Source organism: Vanessa cardui, chromosome 18, assembly GCF_905220365.1.
Source record: "Vanessa cardui chromosome 18, ilVanCard2.1, whole genome shotgun sequence".
In the NCBI taxonomy this organism is placed as follows: Eukaryota; Metazoa; Arthropoda; class Insecta; order Lepidoptera; family Nymphalidae; genus Vanessa; species Vanessa cardui.
In genome coordinates this window covers 7,108,217-7,131,462 of record NC_061140.1, presented here as the reverse complement: position 1 = coordinate 7,131,462, position 23,246 = coordinate 7,108,217, and the positions used below count along the sequence as shown (strand labels likewise).

The 23,246-nt window shown below is 31.9% G+C and overlaps 4 protein-coding genes across 7 annotated transcripts; all 4 read right to left on the bottom strand.

Moving 5' to 3' along the window:
* Nucleotides 1-1,765: 1,765 nt before the first annotated feature.
* Nucleotides 1,766-3,124, bottom strand: LOC124537436 (allergen Tha p 1-like). The gene is made up of 2 exons (XM_047114276.1): nt 2,876-3,124; nt 1,766-2,045 (listed from the first exon to the last, which is right to left on the bottom strand). Exons 1-2 carry the CDS (start codon nt 3,084-3,086, stop codon nt 1,855-1,857), a joined length of 402 nt encoding a protein of 133 aa, XP_046970232.1. The 5' UTR covers nt 3,087-3,124; the 3' UTR covers nt 1,766-1,854.
* Nucleotides 3,125-9,500: 6,376 nt separating this feature from the next.
* LOC124537434 (allergen Tha p 1-like) lies at nt 9,501-10,926 on the bottom strand. The gene is made up of 3 exons (XM_047114271.1): nt 10,845-10,926; nt 10,016-10,210; nt 9,501-9,760 (listed from the first exon to the last, which is right to left on the bottom strand). The coding sequence occupies exons 2-3, from the start codon at nt 10,200-10,202 to the stop codon at nt 9,570-9,572; spliced, it is 378 nt and encodes a 125-aa protein (XP_046970227.1). The 5' UTR covers nt 10,203-10,210; nt 10,845-10,926; the 3' UTR covers nt 9,501-9,569.
* Nucleotides 9,501-23,208, bottom strand: LOC124537433 (allergen Tha p 1-like). 2 transcript variants are annotated; one of them, XM_047114270.1, is made up of 4 exons: nt 23,029-23,208; nt 22,435-22,629; nt 22,097-22,283; nt 9,501-9,573 (listed from the first exon to the last, which is right to left on the bottom strand). In XM_047114270.1, exons 2-4 carry the CDS (start codon nt 22,619-22,621, stop codon nt 9,570-9,572), a joined length of 378 nt encoding a protein of 125 aa, XP_046970226.1. In that variant the 5' UTR covers nt 22,622-22,629; nt 23,029-23,208; the 3' UTR covers nt 9,501-9,569. The 2 variants fall into 2 exon arrangements, with proteins under 2 accessions (XP_046970226.1, XP_046970225.1); XM_047114269.1 differs by lacking the exon at nt 9,501-9,573 and having other exon boundaries at nt 22,004-22,283; nt 23,029-23,182.
* Nucleotides 13,633-19,607, bottom strand: LOC124537435 (allergen Tha p 1-like). 3 transcript variants are annotated; one of them, XM_047114275.1, is made up of 3 exons: nt 19,418-19,441; nt 14,136-14,330; nt 13,633-13,912 (listed from the first exon to the last, which is right to left on the bottom strand). In XM_047114275.1, exons 2-3 carry the CDS (start codon nt 14,320-14,322, stop codon nt 13,722-13,724), a joined length of 378 nt encoding a protein of 125 aa, XP_046970231.1. In that variant the 5' UTR covers nt 14,323-14,330; nt 19,418-19,441; the 3' UTR covers nt 13,633-13,721. The 3 variants fall into 3 exon arrangements, with proteins under 3 accessions (XP_046970231.1, XP_046970229.1, XP_046970230.1); XM_047114273.1 differs by lacking the exon at nt 19,418-19,441 and adding an exon at nt 14,874-14,971; XM_047114274.1 differs by lacking the exons at nt 13,633-13,912; nt 14,136-14,330 and adding exons at nt 17,907-18,186; nt 18,472-18,666 and having other exon boundaries at nt 19,418-19,607.
* Nucleotides 23,209-23,246: the final 38 nt, after the last annotated feature.

Sequence of the window (23,246 nt, the reverse complement as noted above, 5' to 3'; positions counted from 1 at the left end):
ATTGTAAGCAAAAGCTAATAGAAACTGTATCCTCACTTATTTTAAAGGTACAAATATACGCAAATATTTTTTGTTAAATGTCTAGAAGTCTCGATAAGTCAAAACTATGTACGCCAACCAGGCTTCAACTCACTTGTCATTATTTACAATTAAATACCTTGACAATTGGCTGTATCGGTACTTCCTACACACCGACAAGAACTCATTTCTTTCAAATTGAAACATCGTGTGAACCTATCCTAACAATAACTAATATAACTTCTAATGATAACTAATAACCTATATAATAGCGTTCTTGCCACCAGTCCACGCGGTCAAGATTTACATATTAACTAGTTTTAGTTCATATTTGTATATATTAAGCATGTGATGTTATTAATTCTTATTTTAATAAAACTTTTAACGCTAATAACATTTTTGTTTCTATAGATATCTACTACAAAAAATAATAAAATAACTTAGTTAAACTTTGATATTGCAGTCAAATAGAATAGAGTGGTATTTTAAACGGCCTCTGAATATCAAATTATCGCTAAAGCTAAATATTACGAACTTAGCCTAGATTTGTTGAACTTGTTTCCTCACTAAGAATATTTTAATAGGTACAAATATGTTAAATACTTGAAGCTGCAATAACATTAGTGCTCTATTCTAGATAAAGGATAGGTAATATTGACTGTATGATTTTTGAAAAATAAGTTTAGAAAAAAAAATATTGGGTTTTAACATATAACGCAGAAATAGAGTAATTGTCAGTTATATTTAATGATTTATCATGTACTATATTACTTAAGTCTGCCTTCTTAGACTACCCCAAGTTTAAAGTGCCAGGTCAGGATGACAAAAATATTATGTTTTCCTGTCAAAATTTCAATAACAGCCTGGAGTCTGAAACTTCATATCTCAGAAAGCACGTAAATACATTGTTTTTCTCCTGAACTCTTTCAGGTCATGTTGGATTTCCCGTCCCATCGGATATGAGAGGCAAGGAAAGAGTAGTAGGTCTGTGTCCCATACACTTGTACACCAAAAATATCATGCTTATTGTTTCATCTCCTATGAGATGAATTCGTTCTAGAAATGTTTCTATACTTCCTCTTATTAGTTTTCAAAGCGAAAAATAATTAAATAATATAAACTGCTTTAAACTAGAAAACAACTAAAAAACTATCAGATTCTTCGAGAAATATATGATGAAAATTAAGTCTGGTAGTTCTTGAGACCGTGAAAATTTTAGAGTTATTTATATTATATTTTAAATATAAGAAATATTGGATGAAAATTATGTCTGGTTCTTCAGACCCCTCCAATACACAGTATGTAAGTTTATACAAATTTTATGAGTTATTTATATCAGGAGTTTATCGATATATCCAGTTAGGTCAGCTTAACCTCTCAGCTTCACTGTAAAGTTGTAAACTGTTTCAAAAAAAGATTAATAACTGGTGTTGGTAGAGCTCGCTTACAATAATTCGATTAAAGGGGCTATTCACGAGATCACTATAAGCCAGGCATACATTTAAAGAAATCAAAATATCCTTCTCAATACATATATTCTGTATTTTTATATATAAATGAAAAAATATTAATGATTTTGTATGGTCACAACAAAATAATATTTTACTATATCCTTCCTACCATAAGGTTACATTCTGGCTATGTACACTTTGCAATAAGAAGTTTATTTGTATTGTACATATTTAAAAGTGATTATTTCTTTTAATTCTTAAACCTTTAGTCATATGAAACAAATAATACCACAACATGAATTTAAATAATTTCTTTATTCGTCCGAGACAGACAGCAATGATTTACAAAAAATAATATCACATTATAAAAGACTCATTATTTTAATCAGTTAGTCAAAGTTTTAAGGCGCTCCTCGTATTTAACCCTGTACTTGCTCTCAGGGTCGAACTTGGCGCAGAGTTGGTTCCAGAGTTCCGGCTCCTTGTTGATGAGATGGGCGATCACCTTCTCTGTGCCATTCTTCTGCGCGTCTGTGCACTTGGCGCATTCGTTTTCGAGGGCTTCTTGCATGTGTGCTGAAATTAAAGACAAATTATTATTTTTTAATAATCATACAATGAATAGATATAGCCTGCTAATGCCTTATTGGACTTTGAACTGGACTTTGGGTAGAGACTCAAGGCTTTGAGCCAATTGCACTAACGCTGTTTACTCAAGATGTTTTTGTACAACGCCCATTACGAGTTGAATTATGATAAAAAATGTAGTGTTAGTGGCAAAGTTAAACCCGTGACACAAAATGAGAATTTAACGTTTAGCTAATGTTTTGACAGCTCGTAATAAACAAATCTATTTATAATTTGTAATGATTCACAAGAAAAACAACTGACGTGTATCTGATCTTACGCCGGTGTAAATATTTATCGCGATTGATGATTCGTTTAAGTGTCGCCTACGTCACTAGGACATAAAACAACAAAGGGATACAAGACCAATCAACATAGACTTCTTGTTAGAAATAATTAATGAATATCTGAATATTTTTCTCTTATGCCAATTTTTTAAGTCCCATTTGCAGATAAAAACCATTTGCAATTTTCAGTTTTAGGAGAGACGAAATACATGTGGTATAGGTAAACCAGATTTAAATTAATATAATTTTTATAAATCAAATCAAATTGACTTTTATTAAAAAGTTATAAATAGGTAACCATTTGAACACTAAGGACCATTGCCGATCCATTGGTTACAACTTTTTGCAGGTTGGTCGATTTTTCAACGAGATAATCAGACTTATTGTCATACGATTTGTATTTGTATATAATTTATTTGAAAGGATTATTTTTGAGTAAATCTTATATTTATAAGACGCATAATAAGATTATATTCATCAACATCTACATACATTTGAGTTCGGTGCCGTCGGGAGAGCACTTCCCTTGGTCCATGATGCACTTGAAGTAGTTCTCTAGGATGCGCTTGTTGCCGAGAATTTCATCCAGATCGACATTGTCGTAGCGGTTGGTGTACTTCTCATCAGGGCGGGCGAGCGCGACCGCGACTAAGGCGAACAGGCAGACTATGACCTTCATTGTGATTTTCTGAAAAAAAGACATTTATTTTATTAGGTTGTCCGACAAGTTTGTTCAGATTTAATAGAACAGACCCGTTCTATTGGTTGAATATATCGGAAGATTGAAACGTATAAGTTAAATTAAATATTCCAAAAGACCGTTAGACGTGTAACAAAATAAAATCTGTTTTTAAATAAATTCATGGCCAACTTTAAATTATTTCTGTAGCAATATTGGCACGTAATTTTCCAAATGTTAACGTTTATTTTATCTTTTATATTCGATTGAAATAAATATCACTGATCGACAATTTTTATTGCAAGACTTCTAATATTACTGAATAAACTTTAAAAATTACTCCGAGAGACACAAGCCATGGAATAAAGGAATAAATATAGTATGAAAAAGAGGGCCAAATATTATGTTAAATATTTGTAGACAATTCACAAGGAGACAATATACAATCTTTTTCTTAATAAATGAAAAGTCCGCATATTGTCGTATATAATAAACGAACTGCAAATCTAAATATTTATCTATGATTCATAAGGAAAAAAATAAAAAACAATAACAACCCCTTGCTTCGGGCAACGAGTATTTTCAGTTAATATTTTATTTTACAAATAATATACTAATAAATAGACACTTGATGCTAATAATATACTAATAAATAGACTGATATTAATTTATATTAATATCGATTGATATGATTATTCAGATTGTAAATTAGTTAAAGATTTAGATTTCCTGAAAAAACTTACATAGATTTGTTACTTCCCTTTGTTATATGTATTATCTTTAATATTATTTTAGCTACGAGAGTATTTAAATTTATAATCATAGCATTCGCAAATCTAAATTTCTATTATCAAAATGTACGTGGACTAAAAAGCAAAACTACGAGTTTTTTTATAAATGTGTGTCGTAGTAACTATGATATAATCGTTTTAACAGAAACATGGCTTAATGAAAGTGTTTTCGATACGGAGCTTTTTGACAATAGATATGTGGTTTTTAGAAGAGACAGAGCATTGTCCAGAGTTCAAGGTAAAAGAGAAGGAGGAGGAGTTCTAATTGCCGTGTCTAAAAATATTGAATGTCAGCGTATGCAAGAATGGGAGAGTGTATGTGAGGATTTATGGATTACGGTAGACGTAGGTAACCCTTGTATCGCAAAGTTTGCTTTATGTGCTGTTTATCTGCCTCCTCCTGTCAATAAAAATATCCTAAATAATTTTATTGATAACTGTAATAAGATTTCAGAATTTCATAACAATAATACATGCATCGTAGGTGATTTGAATTTGGGTTGTATTGATTGGAACTTACTTAATAACTGTGCTGAATCTCCAAACTATCGCATCTCAAACTTAGGACATACACTTCTCGATTTTTGTAACCTCAATGAATTACGACAGTGCAATAACGTGTTGAATAGCATGAATAGGATTCTAGATGTTTTTCTTACAAATATTGAAAACTGTTCAGTAATGGCATCTATGCAATCATTATGTAGGGTGGATAAGTTTCACCCACCTATCATTGCATACATTTCTGATATAAAAACAAAGGCCTTAAATAATAATTTTAATAAGATAAGATATAATTTCATTAAGGGTGATTATTTAGAAATGAACACTTATTTAAATAATATAAAATGGCATGAGTTGTTCTGTGACGATGATGACATTGATAAAATGGTTGATGTTTTCTATGAAGTTCTTAATGTAGGTATCTCAAAGTTTATTCCAACATATAAAATAAAGAGTACTAAATATCCGCCATGGTTCACTTATAAGCTTATTAAATTAATCCGGGAAAGTAATAAGTTACATAATAGATATAAAAAGTACAAAAACCCCATGGATGAAATATCGTTGTCAATTTTGGAAGAACGTTGTGAAAATTTTGCCAATGAAAATTACTTTTCATATATTAATTATATAGAACATAGGATCAAAAAGCAACCTAAATTATTTTGGACATACATGAAAGGAAAACGTAACGCTGCTAACTCATATCCCTCAAAGATGACTAATGGACAAAACACAGTGCTTGGAGGGGCAAGTATAAGTGAACTCTTTGCTGAACACTTTGCAAGTATAATCTATAAAAATGTAATTCAAGACCCTCCGAACACTGAGTTTCTAATAAACTCCGTTTTATTAAATCAATCAAGTAATAATTTATCAGATATATCAATTGACCATGAAGATGTATTACATAAACTAAAGCATGTTAACAAAGCCAAAGGTGCAGGAACCGATGACATTCCACCAATTCTCATTGCAAATTGCGCATCTAACCTCTCAAAACCATTGTGTTTTATTTACAACAAGTCATTGAAAGTAGGAAAGTTTCCATCTAAATGGAAAATAGCTAAAGTGGTACCTATATATAAGAGCGATAACAAAACAAGCGTCCAAAATTATAGACAAATATCAATACTGACAACCTTTGCAAAGATTTTTGAATCTCTAATTCTCCCGCATGTGCAGCACTATTTTAGACCTTTGATTAGTGATCACCAACATGGTTTTATGAGGTCAAGATCAACTACAACAAATTTGGTTGACTTCACCGAAACCTTAGCTGAACAAATTGATGTAGGAAAGCAAATTGAAGTTATTTATACCGATTTTAGTAAAGCCTTTGATCTAGTTTCCCACAATATACTTATAAAAAAATTGCACTTTTACGGTTTTTCAGGTAACTTACTTAAATGGATTGAGTCATATCTAACTGATCGGAGATTTTATGTAGTTGTTAACGGCTTTGAATCTACTCTTAAAAAAGTTTACTCAGGAGTCCCACAGGGATCTCACTTGGGTCCGATACTATTCAACATCTTTGTAAACGATCTTCCATCGTGTTTTAAACATTGTACGCCGTACATGTATGCAGATGACCTTAAATTCCTTAAAACTATAGAAACAAGTTGTGATTATACAAAACTACAAGATGACATAAATAGGCTAATAAAATGGTCAGACAACAATGGAATGGTGATAAATACAAAAAAATGCTTTCAAATGACTTTCACCAGAAAAAAATCTTGTATACGGTCCAACTGTTATATAAAGTCTGAATGTTTGCAAAAATGTGAAACAATAAGTGACCTGGGTGTGATATTTGATACAAAATTAACATTTAATAACCATTTAACTAACATCATAAACAAAGCGTCACGTATGCTAGGTTTTGTTATGAGAAACTGTAAAGTTTTCATTCAGAGGAAAACTAAGATCATGCTATAGTATCATGGTAGTATTTGATTATTGATTATTAGAATCTTTCCGTGTGACGTATTCATACGACACTTGACTCGGAGCATGACGCCAAGGATTTAACCTGTTCCAGCAGGCTATATTGTTTATCTCATGCTAGAAGTTTAATCCTTTAAGACATTAAGCACAGGAAGTCATTTTAGGCATAGAGCTAAAATGTACAATTTTCCTTACAAAACGCACTCGTGTGCGTTTTTCATGGTTATTATAACGTTTTTTTTATAAATGCACTAAAGCAACGATCAAGCACAATGTGATATATATTTTTTACTGTTATTAGCAGCAATATAACACAAATGCTTTAGCTACTTACATCAGGATTAGAGTAATGTATGTGATAATGTCCTATATTAGTTATTATTTTTTTTTAATGTAAGTATTCGTTTATATTATCTGTCCTGTACTTTTGTCGATATCTTCAGTTTTTATATATTCTATTAACTACTTTTTGACACTTGAAAAAAGTGTGCCGCGCCGGGGACCGTTTATTTTAAATTTCGTTACAAGTAAAAAGGATAGCTTGATAAAAACAATAAGTAAAAGGGATAACTAGATGTTTTAATTACGCAAAACGTATTACTACATAATTATGATGTATTATAACGTATTACTGGCATAATTATGATGAAAACGACTAAAGGCAAACGTCCCAATTAGGACGTTTTCTAGTCTTCACTTTTTGCGCGTTAATGACATATCTGTTTACTAGAACATAATTAAATACTAGTAAATCAATAAATGAGCTAAGTACATCTACCTAAGTAGAAGGCACCCACCCTCATGTGAATATGGTTTTAGATTCAAATTTGAATAGCGTGAACTAAAGACTGGACTGGACTTATTTCTAGTCATTATTTATCACGAGTTTTATGAATACCTAAATCAAGTTAATTTATGAGACTTTGTTTTATCCTGCCCTAAATCATATTAAAGGTACAGATATATGCAAATATTATTTACGTTTTACCAAAAAACTGCATTGCAGTGATATTCAAAATAGTTCCCTATTCGGGTCTGTGTATTGATAAGTATTAGATAACTGCAGTCAGTGGACTCCTGTGCCAAAATATCTGTAAAGGAATAAATCGTTTTGAGATTTTTTTAATACAAACCAACGGCCCTATAAACCGAATGTCTTTATATACATACTCTTAAATAAACTTAAAGTGAATTATGAGTATGTAGTATCTATAGCTAAATAATATCATCGTAAATTTTAGACGGGCCATAGTGTTTTACTTTATATTAACAATGAATCAAAGAAAATAGGTTCGCAAACAATCTTATTTTTTGTTTATTAATTTGTAATAGATAAAATATAATAGTTATGATGAATTAACCTTAAAGTGGCACATGCTGTAGTGGAATTTTCTGAACAATTCTTTAAGACCTATGATTTTCTAATGCATTATTTTGATGAATCACCTGTGGCTTTTACAGCGTTAGCCATGTAATCACAAGAACACAGTTAAACCGTTAAACGAATTCGTTGCAAAGGAAGCTTAAAAGATAAGTTAACTTTAACCTAAGTAAAGATATGAATTATAATATTTTATGTATTATCAATTTGGAATGCACACAAAATATTGATGTTGAGCAAAACTTTTGATACCTTAGTGTACATTATTGCTATTTTTGTAGTTGTTCTTGTGTTTGTTCCTGTGTTTGCACATACACTTGTGCACGATAAATATCTTGCTTAATTGGCTCATCTCCTGTGAAATGGCCGTTGTAGCTGAAGTCTTTCAGGACGACATTGCATAGTAATACATTTTTAGATTGCTTTCGTTCATACCTCTAACGTATATTGTCAACCGACTTCAAAAAGGAGGAGGTTATAAATTCGTCTGTATTTTTTTTTAATGTTTGTTACCTCATATAATTTTTTACTGGATGGACCGATTTTGATAATTTTTTTTTTTGTTTGAAAGTTATCTATCTCCATCGGCTCCAAAAACAATAACTGCGTTATTTAATCGTAAATCGCCTTTTAAGTACTCTAATATATTTTTTTAATTTTACTTAGGAAGTTAGGAGGACTCTAAAAAATATGTTGAATACGCAATTATTTTTATTACTTTTTAGTGTATATTTATTTGTTTTTAAATGGTGTTTTGTTTGAAGTCAGTTTTTCTTTTTGTTAATATTTTTATTTATTCTTTCAATTTTTAGAATATGTTCAACAAATAATTCTATTCCTTCTAACAACTGTTTTAAAAATTAAAATACAAAGTAAAATAAAATATGTAAGTAATATAAACTGCAACAAAATAGAAAACTGATTCAGTATTAAAGCAAATGATTTGAATAGTAACAGGATGAATCTTAATTCTCTTACAAAAACAAATTGGCAATCATTTCGGTTCTGCGGTATTTGCGGCTCAAAAAATAAGACTAATTACGGGTGGTGTAATTACGGGTGGTGGCAGCTTTATATACTTACAGTATTGCGCTTTAAGATAACGTAGCCGCTTTCTACAAAAAATCTGTGCTTATATGGACTTATCATAGTCAATAATTATCTCGCTGGCTGCTTGAACGGGGATGTGAAGGACCAAAGATCGGACTCAGTAGCACGCATTGGGGAAGGCAGTCCAGCAGTGGACTAATACAGGGTGATCATGATGATGATATGGAATGTTGCTTCTTAATATATGTATGTTATATATGAACGGCAAAAATATAAATGATTTTGTGAGAAATCAAAATCATAGATATACGAATAAGTCATGTAAAATACTATAAACTAATGTGATGATGTAAAAAGTGCAGAGTCGGTAACGTTTAATGTTTATGATTTGACAACAGAATACCAAAATGCATTTAAAATTCTTGTGTTGCCAAATTAAAAAAAAATATAAATGATCTCTTAGTGCAACAAGTTTTTTTTCAATTCTTCGAGTTGATTCGACGAAGATTATTTGTATTACATCTGTGATTTATTTAAAAGATGTTGTATTTTTTCATTTTTGATAATTACAATGTTATGATATTCATAATTATTGTTCTGTTCTTATATTTTTGTTATAAGTGGAAACTTTAGTTATATGTGTTAATATTTCGTTATAGTTTTAAGACTTAATTATAATGTTTGTTTACCAAATTAAATAGATTATTTTCTTTATTTCAAAAACGTGTCCTTATATTGAACAAATAATACCACAACATTAATTTAAATAATTTCTTTATTCATCCGTATCAGACAGCAATCATTTACATAAAATACTCATTATTTCAATCAGTTAGACAAAGTTTTCAAGCGGTCCTCGTATTTAACCCTGTACTTGCTCTCAGGGTCGAACTTGGCGCAGAGTTGGTTCCAAAGTTCCGGCTCCTTGTTGATGAGATGGGCGATCACCTTCTCTGTGCCATTCTTCTGTGCGTCTGTGCACTTGGCGCATTCGTTTTCGAGGGCTTCTTGCATGTGTGCTGGAATTAAAAAGAGCAATTGTTTCAATTATTAAATTTTCAACGATCCCCGTGTTGTATTCGTGTGGAAACGGCGCGAGCGATACACATCCTTTGGTATAAACTTTTTACAGGTCGGTTGATCTTTCAAGGAGATAATCGATCTTAAATCGTACGATTTGTAATTGCATATTTCATTCATTTTGAAATTTTATTTCTGAGTAAATGTTTGGTTAGTGAAAAAAATTATAACATAATAAACATCACATCACTTACATTTGAGTTCAGTGCCGTCGGGAGAGCACTTCCCTTGGTCCATGATGCACTTGAAGTAGTTCTCTAGGATGCGCTTGTTGCCGAGAATTTCATCCAGATCGACATTGTCGTAGCGGTTGGTGTACTTCTCATCAGGGCGGGCGAGCGCGACCGCGACTAAGGCGAACAGGCAGACTATGACCTTCATTGTGATTTCTGAAAAAAATCAAAGACAGATTGTTTTTATTAGGTTGTCCGACAAGTTTGTTCCAATTTGGGAAGGTACCAATCGAACAGGTAATATATATTGGAAGATTAAAAACAAAAAGCTTATATGAATATTCCAAACGACCAACAATAAATTTATCACAACCAATTCTGACTTTGTTGATATTTTCAAAGACAAATATGTAAATATTAACTAAAACCTAATTTATATATCATAGCGTTATACCGCATGGAAAATCAATGTATGACGAAATTAATATATATTTTATATACACCATAATTAATCGATACTAAATACATCCTGACGTTCAAAATCTAGTCGCACGAGATAGGCAATTTATGGTATAACAAGAAAAAAAAACAAAACAATATATGTACTTTTATTCCTTAACACTTTACATTGATATATGATCGTTGTATTTTTCAATGCCTTATTGTTAATTAGACAAAACAAATTCACAGCGAATATAAATATTCATTATGATTTTTAAGGAATTGTAAGAAACATAAATTAATTACCGAAATATAAGTGAAGACTAAAATTTTACACTTGATACACTAATATTAATTTATATTAATTACAGGACTATTTTATTCTACAGCAAATTAAAGTATCGCGTACCTGCGTGAGATGTGTGATCAGCGATTTAAAGTTCGTTACTGATTAGCAGACTCCGTCCACGCGGCTTTATATACTAATATATATGGAACGCACAAAAACTAAGTAGGCACTTAGACTTAACTTAGATATTATAACTTATAATTGGCCCGTGTGACGTATGCATACGACTCTGGACTCGTTGTATGACGTCAAAGCTGTAACCTGTTCCAGCAGGCTATGTTGTTTATTTCTTGTCGTAGATTTTGTATCTTAAGAAATTAAACACAGTAAGTCATTTATGCAGGATTCTTGACTTTCTAGAAGAGCCGAGATGGCCCATCGGTTGGAACGCGTGCATATTAACCGATGATTGCGGGTTCAAACCCAGACAAGCAACACTGAATATTCATGTGCTTAATTAGTGTTTTAAAATTCATCTCAAGCTCGGCGGTGAAGGAAAACATCGTGAGGAAACTTGAATGCCTCTAATTTCAACGAAATTCTGTGATCACATGTGTATTCCACTAACCCGCACTGGTACTGCGTGGTGGAATATGTTCCAAACATTATCCTCAAAGAGAGAGGGGGCCTTAGCAGAGCAGTAGGAAATTTACAGGCTGTTGTTATTGTTGTGGTTGTTGGCTTGATTTTCTTGATGATAAATTTGGCAATCTCTATTTCTACCCTGGCCCACTTCTGTATGTAACATTCGTACTTATTTTCATAGTTTGTAGGTAGTTATTTCCATAAATTACCGTTTAATTAGGGCAGTTACACGTCACAAGTTGGTCGAGTTGTATAAAAATAACTATGTATGATACAGAGTTATTGTAATAGTATTTCAAAAGTTAAGGGGGGGGACGCTCTAATTATAACTTTGTATTAGTATATTTCGAGACTGGGGGGTTTGATCCACATGGTTTCAAGGTATTTTTTGTTGTATTTAAAGATACCTTTTTAACGATACCCCACACGAAGGGGTAAGACGGATTTTTTTTTCGAATCAACTTAATTCGCTGTATTGTATTGGGAAGGGGGGATGGGGGCAAAAAATTATTATTTTTCGATCATTTTAAAAATCAATTTTTGGATTATCAGTATACATCTCTCCACCAATTTTTGTGGCAATCGGTGCAGAAAGACGGACAGACATGACGAAACTATAAGGGTTCCTAGTAGACTACGGAACCCTAAAAATCACCTAAGAAATTTTGCAAGCAATATGATATATATATTTTTACTGTTAACAGCAGTGCATTCGTCTATTATGTTTATTCTGTACTCAAGTCGATACCTTCGGTTTTTATTAATTCTATAAACTACTTATTTTATTTTAATTTCATTCTGAACAAAAATGTGATCATCAGAAAAAAGTTCAGTAAATGAATAAATGTACTAAGTACATCTACCAAAGCAGCAAAAACTCACCTTTATCTAAATCTAGTTTTAGGTTAGGTTAGGATTTTCGAAAACATTTATATTAAGTATCTTCTGAGGTTTTTTAAGCGTTAGGCATAACAAAACAGTTTGTCGGATAAAAAACCATGCAACATTTTTTTGCAAAACAAAACATAAAAACTAATTTAACTTAATGTTTAAAATATTCCAGACATAATTTACATTATTTTGTATATTATCAATAGCCAAATAATGCTTAATATATTATCAATAGCTTTTGACGCCTTATTGCTAGTTCTTTAGGATGTTTTTTTAATTAAACAGCTGACAGTCTTAATGGAAAGTAATGCCTTTACAAGAAAAATATTTACAAAAAATTGTAGAGTAGTTAAGTAGAGAGAGGTTTTAAGTTTATCATTAAGTAAGTGTTTTCTGTTTCTGTGCACTGTAAATATCCTACTCGGTTGGTAGCTGAAGTCGGTCAAGATGAGAACTTATAAAATATTTTTTAGATTATATTCAGGATAGCAATGTAAATAGCGGTATTTCTGATTTTACAAATTAATGTATATTACATTAGTTTAAAACGAATGTAATGTTCATAAGTTAAGAAAATATAGCACACCAAGTGTGAAGAAGAAATGTCCAAGCTGATGCTCACTTCTTTTGCCTGTATTTGTTACATCCGGTTGAGTCAGCTAAAAGTTGATGCTAAATTTCCTATTGCAATGATTAGTTAGAGGTTCTGCGGCATTTGTAGTAAAAAATAATAGTATTTAATTGATACTGACAGCTCTTAAAATCTTACAGAATTATGCTTTGAGTTAACGCAGCTGCTTTCCATATATTTGTGCTGCAGAAAAGGGATATAAATGCAGTCGCAATTTATAAACAAGGAGTTGAAAAATCATCAAACATAGAGCTCAGGAAAACAAACATGGAGTGTTGCTTCTGAATATTTATTCTGTAATGTTATGTAGAATGGAAAAATCATGATTTTGTGAGATACTGATACTCGATCGTATGGAGTCGGCAACTCTTGACGTTTATGATTTTATAACAAAATATCAAAATTTTCCCTTGCTGAATTTAAAAAAAATCTAAAAGGATGTGTGCCAAAGGTTACATTTCCATTCTTCGAGCGGATCCGAAGAAGTTTATTTCTTATGTTTTCCTATTGTGTTCAGATTATGGTTTTTGCTTTATTTTGATAATTACCTATTAAGATATCCTTAATTAATTTGTTCTGCTTTTATTATGTTTTCAATTATCAGTGGAAACTTTACTGATGTAGATGCTAATTGTATGTTATTCTTATAAGAATTAATTGTACTGTTTGTTTCCCAAATTAAATTAATTATTTTCTATATTTTAACCCTAGTCCATATATTAAACAAATGATACCACAATATAAATTTAAATAATTTCTTTATTCATCTGTAGCAAACAGCAATGATTTACAAAAAATAATATCACATTTCAAAGGACTCATTATTTCAATCAGTTAGACAAATTTTTCAAGCGCTCCTCGTATTTAACCCTGTACTTGCTCTCAGGGTCGAACTTGGCGCAGAGTTGGTTCCAAAGCTCCGGCTCCTTGTTGATGAGATGGGCGATCACCTTCTCTGTGCCATTCTTCTGCGCATCTGTGCACTTGGCGCATTCGTTTTCGAGAGCTTCTTGCATGTGTGCTGGAATTAAACAGAACGATTGTTTCAATTATAACATTTTCAAAGGTTCCCGTGATGTATTCGCGTGGAAACGGCACAAGCGACATCCTTTGGTATAAACTTTTTACAGGTCAGTTGATCTTTCGAGGCGATAATCGATCTTAATTTATTTTGAAATTTTATTTTTGTGTAAATGTTTGGTTAGTGAAAAAAATTACAATATAAAAAACATAAGATAACTTACATTTGAGTTCAGTGCCGTCGGGAGAGCACTTCCCTTGGTCCATGATGCACTTGAAGTAGTTCTCTAGGATGCGCTTGTTGCCGAGAATTTCATCCAGATCGACATTGTCGTAGCGGTTGGTGTACTTCTCATCAGGGCGGGCGAGCGCGACCGCGACTAAGGCGAACAGGCAGACTATGACCTTCATTGTGATTTCTGAAAAGCAGAGACAGATTGTTTTTATTAGATTGTCCGACAAGTTTGTTCAGATTTGGGAAGGTACCAACCGAACGTTTCTGAATATATCGGAAGTTTAAAAAAAACTCTTACGTTAATATTCCATCCATATTAGATGTGGAAAAAAGAAGCATTTATGTAATTCAATAAATTTTTGACAACATTTTTTGCCCATATATCTGGAGATAAAACAAATGTGAAAGTTTAGTATACACTTATCCATACTTTATAACGCATGAAAATTGTATACGTGACCAAATGAATATGTATTTTATCATTTTTGTACAAGTTTTAAAAAATAATAGACCACAATAAGATATATAAACTGATATATTAACGTTGCACAATTCAATGTCTTATTGTTATTTTAAGAACAAAACAAATTCACAGCTAATATAAATAATAATTATGTTTTGTAAGGAATTGTACGAAACAGAATGATACATGTATATATAACACTGATATTAATTTATATTAATTTCAGGACTATTTTATTCTACAGCAAATTAAAGTATCGCGTACCTGCGTGAGATGTGTGATCACCGGTTTAAAGTTCGTTACTGATTAGCAGACTCCGTGCACGCGGCTTTATATACTAGTATATATGGAACGCACAAAAACTAAGTAGGCACTTAGACTTAACTAAGACATATCTTATAATTGGCCCGTGTGACGTGTGTATACGACACTGGACTCGTTGTATGACGCCAAAGCTCTAACCTGTTCCAGGCTGTGTTGTTTATTTCGTGTTGTAGATTTTCTATTTTAAGAAATTAAATTAAATTAGTCATTTATGCAGATTTCTTTATTTTATTGATGACCGACAGTTCTATAATGTGCACTGTAACTTCTTGCTCGTATGATATCGGCCGTATTTTTCAAATTGAAAAAGCATCTAAGAAATTTGGCAAGCGCAATGTGATACAAATATTTTTACTGTTAATAGCAGCAATATAAGTGTATTCGTTTATCTTGGAGCACGGCAGTGCTCCAGCCAAGTCTCGAGCAAAACAGGCAGACAGTCACTATGATTAAAAGATAAAGAAAAGTATTACTAAATACAATGATAAAGATACAATTACTGAATGTCGATTTATAACTACAAAATAATTTGAATAGGACTTGGCTTGTATGAGATCTCAAAACTTTTTACGATGGAAAGACTCCATCGACAGACTTGGCATTTTTTTACATTTTTATGTTTTTGGTGGGATTATGTTTGTCCTGTACTTAAGTCGATACCTTCGGTTCTTACAAAATCTATTTACTATTTTTATACAAATTATATTCTGAACAAAAAGGTGATCATCAGAAAAAGTTTAGTAAATCAATAAATGTACGAAGTACATCTACCTAAGCAGACGTAACCCATCTTTAACAGAATGAGATTTTAGATTCAAATTTGAATAGCGTGAACTTGACTAAAGACTGAAATGATTGTTAATCATTTTTTATCACGAGTTTGTAGTAGTTGTAATGATAAGTATCAGAAAACCACTGTCAGTGACTTCTGAGCTCAATATCTATAAAGTATAAAATTGTTTTGATATTTTTATAATACAAACCTGTAGCCGACAGTCCCACATACCAAATAGCCTTTTATACATACACTAAAATAAACTTAAATTAGTTTCTGTAATTTCTGTAGCTTTTAATATCTTTGTGTTCTTTAAAAGAAGCGTACCGGCCCAATGAGGATTAACAATGAGGTGGAGTAAATGGCTTTTGCAAACAAATCTACGCCTTTTTTATTTATTGTATGTAACAGTTTAAAGTACTCATTATGGGCTTACTTTAAACGGATACATGCTGTCACGGATCATAGTTATGTCATTTTTCTGATTTTCTAAATCATTGTTTGGATGTATCTTCTGCGGGTATGTAAGCGTAAGTCATCACAAAAAAACAGTTATTCGGATAAAATACATTATAACAATTTATGCAAAACAAAACATAAAAACTATTTTCACTTAAAATGTTGAAGAATTATAAAGGAAACTATAATATTGTATGTATCATGAATAGGCAATAGGCAACGTACGCCAAATATTTGGAAAACTCGTATATTTTGCCATTTTTTAAAATTTCATATATTTTTTTAATTAAACCCACAGCCCATTTTACTCCAATATAATGATATAATAAATAAATTGTTTGAGTAGTTTTGAGTTCATCAATAAGTGAATGTTTTACTGTGTTTGCACACACACTTCTGCACAATAAATACCCTGCTTGGTAGATCGTCTCCATTCGAATTGGCCGTCGTAGCTGAAGTCGGTGAGGTCGTCATCCTCATAGTAATATAATTTTAGATTACATTTGTTCATACCCACATACTTTTTTAAATTAATTCAACATCAGCTTCCTAAATAAGCCTGCCTAATAACTGATCGCCGATCTCTCTATATGATAGAGAAATCATCAATCGGTAAATAGTCTCAGTCAATTGTGGCCAAATGAATAAGACTATTTACCGATGTCGACAGCTTAACATCTTACAGTATTATGCTTTGAGATAGCGCAGCCGCTTTCTATACAATATTTATGCTGCAGAAAAGGAAAAGTTAGTCCCGTAATTAATAACTCAGAACTATTAAGGCATATGTAGTAGTTTTGAGTTTATCAGTAAGTATTTGTATTTTACAGTTTGTATACACGTTTGTGCACTATAAATATCCTGCTTAGATTTTTGAAATTGTCCGCCGTAGCTAAAGTCGGTCAAGACGATATACTTTTACTTCCTTAGCTTAACAACATAATTTAGAAGGCTATCGTTAAGGGAAAAACCTGCACTGGGGTCTTAATTGATATGGGAATCCCTCAAGGGCTAGATCTTGGACCTTTTCTATTCCTGATATGTATAACATGATCGAACCTCTTTTTTAGGACTTAAAAGTGATATGGTATTGTATGATGATGCTACCTCGTTAGTTATTAAACTTAAAAGAAAAGAGATACACGATGACAATGTAAACAACGCTATCTCGGATTTTACAAACTAACGTACCTATAAAATAATATTACGTATAGAATACATTAGGGAAGAAAAATTTAACACACAAAATGTGAAAAACGTACAAGCTGATAGACTTCTTAACGGGTTGTTAGACTTACTACTTTAAGATTCACTTAATTTTTAAGCCAGGAATTGAAAAATCATTGAGGCATAAATCTAGGTAAATCAAGATATGGAGTATTGTTTCTAAATTTATGTTATGTAATGTTATGTGGAATGGAAAAAATATTAGCGATTTTATGAGAAACTATGATGTGAAATGTTACAAACATTACTCCTCTACACGACCGTATTGCGTCGGTAAATCTTAATGTTTATGACTTTACGACAGAATAACAAGAGATTATGGTTTTGTTTTATTTTTGATCATATTATTACTATATTGAGATATTCGTAATTAATTTGTTCTTCTCTTATTATGTTTTTAACTATAATTTAATGTTATAGTTTTAAGTATCAATGGTACTGTTTGTTTCCCAAATTTAATAAATTATTTTCTATATTTTAAAACTTGTCCTTAAACAAATAATACTACAACGTTAATTTAAATAATTTCTTTATTCATCCGTATCAGACAGCAATGATTTACAAAAAATAATATCACATTTCAAAGGACTCATTATTTCAATCAGTTAGACAAAGTTTTAAGACGCTCCTCGTATTTAACCCTGTATTTGCTTTCAGGGTCGAACTTGGCGCAGAGTTGGTTCCAAAGTTCCGGCTCCTTGTTGATGAGATGGGCGATCACCTTCTCTGTGCCATTCTTCTGCGCATCTGTGCACTTGGCGCATTCGTTTTCGAGTGCTTCTTGCATGTGTGCTGAAATTAAAGAACACAATTGTTACCATTTTTAAATAACCACGATTAATTTGATGTTTTCGTGCTTAAACAGCACAAGCGACACACATCCGTTGGTATAAACTTTTTACAGGTTGGTTGATCTTTCGACGAGATAATCGATCTTAAACTTCGATTCGATCGATCGAATCGATCTTAAACTTTTTCGATCTTACGATTTGTAATTGCATATTTCATTTATTTTGAAATTTCATTTTTGAGTAAATGTTTTGTTAGTGAAAATAATTATAACATAAGATAACTTACATTTGAGTTCAGTGCCATCGGGAGAGCACTTCCCTTGGTCCATGATGCACTTGAAGTAGTTCTCTAGAATGCGCTTGTTGCCGAGAATTTCATCCAGATCGACATTGTCGTAGCGGTTGGTGTACTTCTCATCAGGGCGGGCGAGCGCGACCGCGACTAAGGCGAACAGGCAGACTATGACCTTCATTGTGATTTCTGAAAAAAAAAGACATTTGGTTAATTAGATTGTCCGGCAAGTTTGTTCCAATTTCTGAAGTTACCAATCAAACAGGTCTACATTTAAATCGGAAGATTAAAAATAAAAATATCACGTAAATATTCCAAAAGACTTATAGGTACAGTAGATGTGGATCAAAATAGCATTGATGTGATTCAATATTTTTATGACAATTTTTTTGGGCTACATATTGCTTTCAAATGACAAAAATCTAAATATTACATTTCTAATAGATTTGGTAATCTAAATTATCACACATTAAAATCAATTTATGATGAAATTTATACATATTTTACTTAAGTTGTGAAAATAATAGACTATAATGATTCGGTTATATATGTATCCTGACGTTTATCACTGTATAAAAAGCTTCAAAATGTAGTCGCACGAGAGATATGAATTGCGTCAAAAGAAGAATTCAAATACTATGAATAGGAGGGGCTATTCAATATATAATTTATAGACACAAAATAAGGAGATAATACAAATACTATTATTACCGCAACAACGTATATAAACGTTTTATTATTCAATGTCTTATTGTTAATTAAGGACAAAATAAATTCACAGCGAATAAAAATATTAATTATGATTTGTAAGGAATTGTTAGAAACAGGCAAAAAGTTTCTCGTTTATTACATTTTACACTTGATACATGTATATCACTAATATTAATTTATATTAATTATAGGACTATTTTATTCTACAGCAAATTAAAGTATCGCGTACCTGCGTGAGATGTGTGATCACCGATTTAAAGTTCGTTACTGATTAGCAGACTCCGTCCACACGGCTTTATATACTAGTATATATGGAACGCACAAAAACTTAGTAGGTACTTAGACTTAACTTAGTCATAACTTATAATTTGCCCGTGTGACGTATTCGTACGACACTGGACTCGTTGTATGACGCCAAGATTCTAACCTGTTCCAGCAGGCGACGTTGTTTATTTCGTGTTGCAGATTTTGTATCTTAAGAAATTAAACACAGTAAGAGATTTATGCCTGTTTCTTGATTTTCTAGAAGAGCCGATATGGCCTAGGTTCAAACCCAGCCAAGCACTGAATATACATGTGCTCACTTTCTATTTAACAATTAATCTCGTGCTCGACGGTGAAGGAAAACATCGTGTGAATGCATGTGTCTAATTTCAACGAAATTCTGCCACATGTGTAATCCGCTAACCCGCATTGGAACAGCCTGGTGGAAACCTTCTCCTCAAGGGGAGAGGAAGCCTTAGCACAGTTGTTGTTGTGTTTGCTTGCTCTTCTAGATGAGAGGTCTAAAATGTGCTCTATAGCTCCTTGCTCGTATGACATCGTTCGTATTTTCCATGATCGTATTGCTATCACGTATTAAAGAAGCACCTAATCAATTTGGCCAGCGCAATGTAATACATGTATTTTTATTGTTAATTGAAGCAACGTTATTATATGTGTATTATTTTATTATGCTTGTGATACTGCGATACCTCCGGTTTTTATAAAATTTATTAACTACTCATTTTATTTCAATTATAATCTAAACAAAAATGTGATCAACAGAAAAAAGTTAAGTAAATGGACAAATGTATTAAGTGCATTTACCTCAGCAGAAGTAACCCACCTTTGTCTAAATCTAGTTTTAGGTTTAAATTTCAATGGCGTAAACTATTCCTAAGACTGAGATGATCTATAATCACTATTTATTACGAATTTTATAAGCAGAACAAGTTAAGAAAACCGTGCCCTCGATCATTTTAAAAGGTACCAATATATGCAAGTATTCTTTATAACATTTCTTTTAACTATGAAAAAAGTAGGAATACTCTAAGTCATTTTACATAAAACGTTATTGCAGTAATATTCAAAATAGAACCTGCCTTTATGATAATTATCAGAAAACTGCCGTCAGTTGAGTCTTCTGCTATGAATGGAATTCATCGTTTTGAGATCTTTATAATAAAAATTAGTGACCGATGGCTCTTAGTGAAGATACTTAGTGTCTTTATGTATTTGCATACCATAGAATAAACTTAAATTCATTTGTGTAATTTATCTAGCTTTTCGTATCTTTATGAGCTTTGAACAAAACGGAACCACCCCAATAAGGATTACCAATCAGGCGGAGGAAATGGCTTTGCAAACAACCTAATATTTTTTACTTATTAGCAATAGATAAAATAGTTATTACGGGTTTACTTTAAAAGGCCACATGCTGTCACGAATAGTCCTATCCATTTTCTAATACAATGATTTGATGTATCTTCTGATGTTTTTAAACCTTAATCATAACGTAATAACAAAACAGTTTTTTTCTGACAAAAAACAGTGTATCAATTTTGTGCAAAACAAAGACTAATTTAACTTAAAAATGTTAAAGTATCAGAAATATAAACAACAACATTTTATGTATTATTATCAATATTGGCATCGCATGCCTAATAATGCAAAACTTTTGACACCTTGGTGTATATTATTGATATCTTTTTTTTAATAACATTTTATTTCCTTAAATAAAATTACATTCCAAGCTAATTCAAAGAAAATTTGACCAAAAATTCTGTTTTTTTTTTTAAATATGATAATTAAATTTTTCTGCATGAGCCTCATGTAGAAAAATTGTGGAATAGTTTGTAGCTCACTGTCATTTGAAGCCAAAAAATTTAGACTATTTACGGCTGTGGATACATTAAAATCTTAAAGTATAGAAATAACGCAGCCGCTTTCCATGCGATATTTATGCAGCAGAAAAGAGTGAGAAATTAACGCAACTTATAACGCAGAAATTAAAGAATCATTGAGGCATAATTCTAAGGAATCAAGATATGGAGTTTTGCTTCTGAATATATATTCTGTAAAGTAAAATGGAATGGAAAAATATTAATGATATTGTGAGAAACTGTAATACGAAAAAGTGATGTGAAATGTAACGAACATTTCTCTAAGAAACAAACAGAAACTAATTACTCGAAGGTATTGAGTCGATAACTCTTAATGTTTATGATTTGCAAACAATACGTTTAAAATATTTCCGTTTGGCTCACAAGCCAAAGGTTAGATTTCAATTCACCGATTGGATCCGAAGAAGTTTAGTTTGTTTTACTGATGGTTTCAGAAAAGATTATGGTTTTTGTTTTATTTTTTGATTATTCATAATAATTTGTTCTGCTCTTATCATGTTTCACATTTAGTTATAAGAAAGAACTGTACTGGTATATGTGCTAAATTAATGTTATAATTTTAACAATGAATTGTACTGTTTGTTTTCTAAATTAAATAAATTATTTTCTTTATTTCGAAAACTTGACTTTAAACAAATAATACCACAACATAAATTTAAATAATTTCTTTATTCATCTGTAGCTAACAGCAATGCTTTACAAAAAATAATATCACATTTCAAAGGACTCATTATTTCAATCAGTTAGACAAAGTTTTAAGGCGCTCCTCGTATTTAACCCTGTACTTGCTCTCAGGGTCGAACTTGGCGCAGAGTTGGTTCCAAAGTTCCGGCTCCTTGTTGATGAGATGGGCGATCACCTTCTCTGTGCCATTCTTCTGCGCGTCTGTGCACTTGGCGCATTCGTTTTCGAGAGCTTCTTGCATGTGTGCTGAAATTAAAGATCAAAATTGTTGCAATTTTTAAATTACCATAATTAACTTGATGTTTTCGTGCTTAAACAACACAAGCGATGACACATTTATTTTTAAGTAAATGTTTGATTTATGAAAAACATAGTAGCAAAACATCACATCACTTACATTTGAGTTCAGTGCCGTCGGGAGAGCACTTCCCTTGGTCCATGATGCACTTGAAGTAGTTCTCTAGGATGCGCTTGTTGCCGAGAATTTCATCCAGATCGACATTGTCGTAGCGGTTGGTGTACTTCTCATCAGGGCGGGCGAGCGCGACCGCGGCTAAGGCGAACAGGCAGACTATGACCTTCATTGTGATTTCTGAAAAAAAAAGACATTTGATTAATTAGGTTGTCCGGCAAGTTAGTTCCAATTTCGGAAGGTACCATCTAAATTTATATCCGTAGATTAAAACCAAACAACGCACATAAATGCTCTCAGTTGTAAGGAATCTGTGACATGGAGCAAACTGGCAACTATATAATTACATAAATTTATGACATTGTATACAAATTACGAAATAAAAATAAAATTGAAGCCTGATGCAAAACTATTCCAATTACATTCTCATAGTCCCATGCCCAGACCCAAGTGTAATTTCAGTGAATGTTTAATTTCATGTTCAAGTAAATCATATATTTCTCACTTGATTAACACTAATATTAATTTGTATTAATTAAATGATTATATCAATCTACAACAAATTAAAATATCGCATACCTGCTTGAGACGTGTGATCACCGATTTAAAGTTCGTTACTGATTAGCAGACTCCGTCCTCACGGCTTTTTATACTAGTATATATGGAACGCACAAAAACTAAGTAGGTACTTAGACTTAACTTAGTCATAACTTATAATCTTTCCGTGTGACGTATTCATACGACACTTGACTCGGAGCATGATGCCAAGGCTCTGACCTGTTCCAGCAAGTTATATT